This window comes from Vombatus ursinus, unplaced genomic scaffold (genome assembly GCF_900497805.2).
Source record: "Vombatus ursinus unplaced genomic scaffold, bare-nosed wombat genome assembly UNPS02014791.1, whole genome shotgun sequence".
NCBI classification, from domain to species: domain Eukaryota; kingdom Metazoa; phylum Chordata; class Mammalia; order Diprotodontia; family Vombatidae; genus Vombatus; species Vombatus ursinus.
This window is the reverse complement of record NW_020954569.1, coordinates 35,799,118-35,806,882: the sequence shown is the minus strand read 5'-3', so window position 1 is coordinate 35,806,882 and position 7,765 is coordinate 35,799,118. Positions and strand designations below refer to the sequence as shown.

Here is a 7,765-nt window from a genome sequence, read left to right as displayed (position 1 = left end):
AGGAAGGAAGGAAGGAAGGAAGGAAGGAAGGAAGGAAGGAAGGAAGGGAGGGAGAACTTGCTTCTCAAATGAATTGGATTCCAGAGGAGAAAAAAAAACACCCAATTATTTTCCTCTAAGAAATGAGTGTGTGTCTTATTAATATAGCTATTTTTAGCCCGTTCATGGACCTTGTTCTCTGTTTGTCCTGTTAGCAAATTGTCTACCTTATCCTTTTCAGGGTCACCCATTAGTAATGATCAGACTGAAAATAAGCAAACAAGGGGGGGGCAAGGAATGTCTTAGTCTTTAAACAGCCCTTACTCATCCATAGGACCAATCTAGCTGATTAAAACAACAGCATCAAAAATGACTAAAGAAAGAAAGGGTATATTTGCCTCTAGCATGACATAGAATAATCACTTTGCTTTTCTGTAAATGTTATCAATCTCTCTTGTATGATTTTTTAAAGCAGCTTGTCATCCAGCATGTCATCAAAATTGATTAATTTACATGGACATCTTGGTATGCCTAATGAACCCCAAGCTGTCATCTTTAAAACAGATAAGATTAATGGTTCTAATGAATGGCTTTAGAACAACCATTGCTGTGTCTCAAAAGCGCTTCTGGGTTTTTAAACATAGGATGACAGTTCCTTTTATTTGAACAAGGCTGCCATATGCCATGAATACTCTGATAATATACAAATTCAATTGATAAAGGTAGTGAGTGTTTGACCTGCCTGAGTATCATATCCATAGTATTGTAATATATCCTCTTTATATTTTTTCATTTTTTGTTAATGCTTTTTGTTTCATATCACACTTATTTATTAATATATGGCACCTGCTTTCCTACCCAGTGAGCTTTCCTTTATAAAAAGATTTTAAAAGAAAAGAAAAGGGGAAGCATTTAAAGGAAACTAACCAATGCATTGGCCATGTCTGACAGCATATGTAATGTCCAACACTTACTGTCACCTTACCACTGTGATAAAGGCACATTTTCTCAACTTTTCTCTTGGACTAAACTTGGTCATTTTAATTAAAGAGTGTTCAAATTCTTTTAAACTTGTATTTTTTTCCTGGATCTACTTCATTCTGTATCAGTGCATATAGATTTTAGCTATGCTTCCTGAAATTCTTCATAGTCATCATTTCTCTTTTCTATTACATTCTATTCTATTTCATTACATTCATGTGCCATATTTTTAAAATCCTTCCCCACTTGATGGGAATTCTTCAATTCTTTCTAATTTTTTTTTTCTCTACTCAATTATTTGCTATCACTAGAAGTGTTTTCATGAATATTTTGGCATATGCAGGACCTTTTTTCTGTATTTAATGTCCTTAATGTATATGAATATCTATATAAAATACTTCTAAAAAGATTCTTTTCTAGATAAGCGAGTATCTGAAAGACTGAACAACAGCAGTGTCACCTGGCATACTGTCATCTAGCATGTGTATAGCATAGCACTTTGAAGTTTGCAAAGTACTTTATATCTCTTATTTTATTTTCACAATAATCCAGAGAGTGATAGTATTATGCCCATTTTACAGAAGAGGAAACTTGGGCTAAGGGAGGTTAAATAATTTTCCCAGTGTCACACAGTTAATAAGTATCTGAGGCAGGATTCAAACTCAGAACTTCTTGACTCTATCCAACACTCTCTGCTATGCCACCTAGCTGCCTCCATAAGGCAATTTGTTTAGCCATTGCTACTCAGTGAGACACATACAGAGGATCTCCTTATCAGCCCCATGACTGAACTGAACAACTTTGGAGAGGAGAATGTAACCACTAGAACTTTCCAGCAGAATTGTCAGCAACCTCTATGAGATTGTTTAATTATATCTTTCTTATCAAAAAGACATTGGGAATGAATTCAAACATTTGTTGGAGTACAATATGTTTAAATTGTTAACATGTCTGTATTTGATTTGATTCTTGAATGATCATTCATCAAATAAGTTTATATTGCCTAAAATATACAGGGCACTATGGAAAATCCTTGGTATATAAATACAAAAAAAAAGATGTAAGAGCTCATGACCTCCAGATGCCTATAATCTCTTGGGGGAGGAAGGGAAAGAATAGGACATGTAGACACATAATTAAATATTTGCAAAATAAGTAGGAAGTAATGGGAGGGGCATTAAGTACTGGTAGGATTCCCCCCAATAAAAACCTTGTGGAGGATGTAGCCCTTGAGTTGAACTTTGGAGAAAGCTAAGGATTCTAAACTTCAGGCATAGGAGTTTCTTCAAAGGCACTAGGATAGATAGTGTAGATAGGAAACAGTAAAGAAGTCAGTTTCACTGGAATGTAGAGTGTGTTCTGGGAGATACTGTAAAGAAAACCTGGAAAGGTTGACTAGAACCATATGATGAGGGGCTGAAAATGCCAAAAAGAGGAGTTTGTGTCTTATCTTAGAGGCAATAAGAATGTATCCTTCTGTTTTCTTCGTTAAGAAATAGAGTCTATGGGGAGGTAAGACATGGGGACATAAAGAACAAAACATTTCCTTTAATATTTATGTCAATATTTAGAGAAATCTTAACTTCATCTATATAAACACTCTCTCCATGGATGCAAATCAAATTGTCTTCCATTCCTTAGTACAGGGTAGTTGATTTTTTTGGAGTTGTTGTGGCTGAAAGAATTCATCTGATGCCCCATCTTGTTGTGAGCCTCTTTGAATTTAGCCAAATCACCACCCATACTCAAAGCCCTTTCAGCTTGTCCAAACCTTCCTGCATTTATACTCTTCTGGTGTAGCTTTGGAGAACCTGGGACCATGCCTATACCATATAAAAACATATTTCAATAAGATTTCACAGAAAGAAGCTACATGTAAGGACACAATAACCCAGATGAGCCCAGCCCCAAATATTAATCTATATCTCTATTGGCAGAGGTGGAATGAGAAGGAATAAACATTTATATTATGCTTACTATGTGCCAGGCACTGTGCTAAGCACTTTACAAATATTATCCCATTTTACCCTCCCAACAACTCTGCAAGGTGGGTACTGTTATTATCTCCATTTTACAGTTGAGGAAACTGAGGCAAACAGAAGTTGTGACTTGCCCAAGGCCACTCCTAGTGTCTAAGGCCACATTTAAACTTAAGTCTTCCTAACTCCAAGCGCAGTGTTATATACTTTGCCACCTGGTTACCTCATTAAAATTGGGATTTGTAATAATTGCACTACACTGTTATAAGAATGGTGGGATAATTCAGTCAATCACCCTGCCCCAGTCAAACTAACTTAACAAGATGCTCTGGCCTTGATATGTTTATCAGGTGTGAACACCTCTGCTGAATCATTAAATCACAAACTTTAAACGAGATGATAAAACTTATTAATGGCTTTAGAAGGAATGAAATTCATTGGATTAAGTGAAATTATGGTATATAGGAAGTATGTGAGATTGGCTAAAAAAGACTCAGTCATACCCTGCTTGTCTTATGTAAAATAGCAAGCCAGTTCAGAATTGAGCATTCCAGTATTAGGGCTAGCCCAGTGGTAGATACAACTTTAGCCAAGCTCCAGGGAAGGAATCACTTGGGGGAAGAGGAGAGAGCCTCTGTCTCCTCAACACTCCCCTTTGACCAGAGTAAGACATTGCAGACTTCAAAAGGTCCACAGGATTTGGATATCCCACCAGTATCCTAGCAATATCCCTGAAACAGCAGTGACTGATGTCAGTATCTGCATCAGGAGCTGAGAATAAACTAAATAACTGAGGAAAGGCAGTTTCAGGACTCCAAGGAGCCCAGCAAAAATAACAACTACACCAACCTAAGGGAAATTTCATGAGGACTCTCCTAAGGGAGAAAAAGATTTCCAATGATCAAGAGTCATTAATTCACCCCTTTGCCACATGAGCTTTCTAAGCCTGGGCCTACTTTCCCCTACACTCTTTTCTTATGGAAGAATGACTCCCAGACTGGAGGAATATATTTTGTACCAGTTCTTCTTTCTGTACTATCTTAGTGAATTCCCCTAACTGGAAGCTAATTGGGTCTGGGTGACTGATTAATATCAATTGACGATTAAGGGGCTTAGCAAACCAGTGGTGGTTCATGGTTCTGTATGGCAGAAGTTCCTAAACTTATTTGGTCTACCACACCTTAAAAAAAAATTACTCAGCACCTCCTTGGAAATCTATTTTCTTTAACCCTTTAGCAGTTTTTTAAAAAATTTGCATCATTTCAAAATATATAATTTTATATTTAATATTCTTTTTTTAAAAATCAATGCATCTTAAATTTAATAATTTATTGTCAATTTGTGGGGGGTTTCCTGCATTGAAATTGTGATGATGCAACATTGCATCATGTAACCATATAGTATCATATTGTAAACAAGTCATTACACGTACATATTCCTGCCAATGCATGCTGGACTTCCCAACAACATATGACAGGCTCACCTGCCAACACTTGCTTGTTAAGACCTGTTGGTGGACTTGACCCAACTGATATGTTATAACTTGCATTTTGTGTGTTCATTTGGAAAATAATGTAATCACTACTATTCTAACTCTGTTACACAAAAGATTAAACATGTATGAACAGTTTTTCAGATTTTTCTTCTCTTCTTTCCTTATGCTTCCAGCACCCCCCTATTTTTATTCAATGCCCCCCAGTTGTACCAGAGGCTACTACTGCCCCCCTTGCATTGTTCCAGTGCCCCCTACAGGGTGATGTCACCCACTTAGGGAACCTCTGCATGGTATTAGAGAACTATCCCCCTCAACTTCTTAGAGTTGCGCTAGAACCCTGAGATAGGAGTAGCTAGCCTCAAACCACCAGTACAATAGGAGTCTGGGGTAGTGGCCCTGGAGTCTGCACTACACTATTTTCAAACCACTTTACCAAAAATAATGCTCTCCATTTCTAACATAATCTATAACATTTTAAGAAAGTATAATGCAAACTTTATGTAACCACATGGTTTAGGAAAAAAATAGCTTTTAATAGTAATCTCTTTGGACATTTGGACATTTGGCTCAGTGTTTTTGGAAAATTTGTACTTTTTCAGGGAAGTGGGAAGGAAAAAACTTAAGTGAAACTAATGCTTTATCATTTTGCCTAAGACTATTCTTCAGCAATGTCATAGACTATATCTCCAACTGTCCAAATCCAGGACCCTATAAATTGCTTCTGTTTACCTGGTTTTATTTAAATTTTTATGCTGTCCAGTGGAGGTAGTTCAGTCTTTTAGGGGCTTCCAGGATCAAAGGTACTCCAGTAGGAGAGTGCTGCTGGAAGTACTTCTGTGACCTTTCCCATTGTGTCTGATGGAAGAAGGATGAACAGGCTCCAGGGAAGTAGAAAGGTCATAAAAGAAGGTCTTCAATGACAATGGTTTCCTAAAGAAGCAATGGTAGCAACACCATCTTCCCTGGTCACAACAGCCAGGGCTCCATCATAAAAGAGTAAGGGAGAGGTGTAAGGGAGAAAAGGTAGTAGTAAGTCCTATATATTGATCATCTGTAAGTCACATGTCCATGACTGTACTACCATTTGCAAGAAAATATTTGAGTCATATCAAATTGAACTGGGAAATCTTTCAGTCACACCTAATTATATTGTAATGACCTAGAGTCACTTGATTTGAAAATGTCTGATCTCAACTTGTTTTCACACATACACACACACACACACACACACACACACACACACAATTGATTAGAGAAGTGACTAAAAGCAGATAGGTTATTCACTTAATAAGCAATCCTAAAGGCCACTTAGATTAGCCTCTCAAAAAAATGATTGGGATAGGTTTTAGAAGAAATCTTGGGACCATATTATCTCTATATTAACCTGACTTTTTGTTGTTGTTGTTGTTAGAACATCTGTTCTTGGGATTTCCTTTGGAGCTGCATTTCTCTTGCTTTCCTTCATCCTTTTCATCTGTTTTGCCGGACAGCTGCTGGTAGGTACTCTTTGGTTTTAACTTATTTGAAAAACAATATAATAAAAAAAAAGACAGAAAGAAACAATATAATCAAAAAAAGAAAAAGACAGAAAGAATGAAAGAAAGAAAGAAAAAAGAAAAAGGAAGGAAGGAAGGAAGGAAGGAAGGAAGGAAGGAAGGAAGGAAGGAAGAAAAAGGAAGAAAGAGGAAGGAAGGAAAGAAGGAAGGAAGACCAAGCTCTTTCTTTTAACCACTTAAAATAATGTCATTTTCCAGGAACAAATTATCTGCTCCTAAGATACAGCCAAGAAAGAAAATAAGTATATATCATTCAATATATAAGTCCCTAAAGATTTTTTTAAAAAAACACATAAGAATCAACCCAGGAAATGTAAAACCATGTCTATTTTTGTATTCATTTTGTATTCATTTGTCTTTTTTTTTCCTTAGGAATTATTTTATGGAAGTTTAGAATAGTTAATAATTAGCTGTGACTGATCTAATAGGTAGTTAATGGGAAAATTAAATAAAAGAGATTGTATTGATAATTCTAAATATGTAATATTGAAAATTATTGCATATTAAATATTCTAAAATAGTAATCATTTTACTTAAATGAATAATCCCAAGGTTACAAGTTTTGGTCTAATCCATCACATTAATGAGTATAATGCCTTTATAGTTCTTAGGCCAAGTCAAATTCTATTGTTTCATGATTCTAGCAAAGTTAATTGGAGAGAAAACATCCATAAAGATTTTTACCTCATTTATGTATTATATTGAATAAAAGAGGAAATTAACATCATTGTCTACTTATTCATGTACATGTGAAATCAGCTTTGTGTGAATGATGTTCCTTGCTTCTTTTTTACTTTGACTTCAAAACTGCTTTTGAACAGCAAAATGTTTGGCCCATTCATTACTGAGACTGCTGCATGACCTACTTCTTCTATCACATTGTAAGCTTGTACAAATGCCAATATATATTTCACTGCCATTGCTCTAAAAACAGTTTTCTTTAGTGATTGTTGGTTAGAGCTCCCTCATGTGTCTCTGTGCTGTAATATCATTTTAGGTCATTCAGAAGACAAGACATTAGTTTTACCAACACCGTCAATATAATTCACAGTAGTATTTTATTTTTCCTTTGATGAATACATGTCAGTCTCAGAAGAAAGTTGGCAAATCAAAAGAATTGGAATAGATGATCTTTATGATCCCTTTCAGCTTTGAAAATCTATGTCACTCTCTGTAATTCCCAGGATATATAACCTGAGGGCTGTGAATTGTCCACCTTTGTTACAAAACAAAGCATTAGAAAATTCTCGCAAAGAAAAAATGTTAAATTAATGTCAAGATGGGCATTGTAGTATCCTGGGCACATTTTTTTATTCATTTGCATTTGATAAGCACTTATTAAATACTTACTCTGTGCCAATCCCTTAGCTAGGTGCTAGGGATGAAAACACAAAAATGTCTTTTATCTCTTGGAGCTGGGCCTACCTGCTATTGAGTGTTACAGCATTCTGGGGCTCTTGTTGAATGCATGCATACCTCAACTACTCCACCTCATTTTCAAATTGTTCCAGAAAAGGAACTGTGCCTTCTAATTCATTCAAAATATCATACCACCTAGGATATAAGCCAAATGAGCTATTAGGATGGCCTAGAGTTGTAGGGAAAATGAGTAAGTTTACATATTTGTCCCTTTCAGCAACCCTACTACAACTTAGTATGCTAAAGAACTCCACTTAATAAGAAAAAGAAAGAAAAGGAAAGGAAAGGAAAGGAAAGGAAAGGAAAGGAAAGGAAAGGAAAGGAAAGGAAAGGAAAGGAAAGGAAAGGGAAAGGAA

The 7,765-nt window shown here is 35.9% G+C and overlaps 1 protein-coding gene across 1 annotated transcript in view; it reads left to right on the top strand.

Moving 5' to 3' along the window:
• The window catches only part of ADCY2 (adenylate cyclase 2), a 562,787-nt gene that overhangs the window by 455,305 nt on the left and 99,717 nt on the right, over positions 1-7,765 (top strand). The window contains exon 15 of the mRNA XM_027868958.1: positions 5,846-5,930. Within this exon, the coding sequence (XP_027724759.1) occupies positions 5,846-5,930 (85 nt within the window). The remainder of the gene's footprint in view (positions 1-5,845; positions 5,931-7,765) is intronic.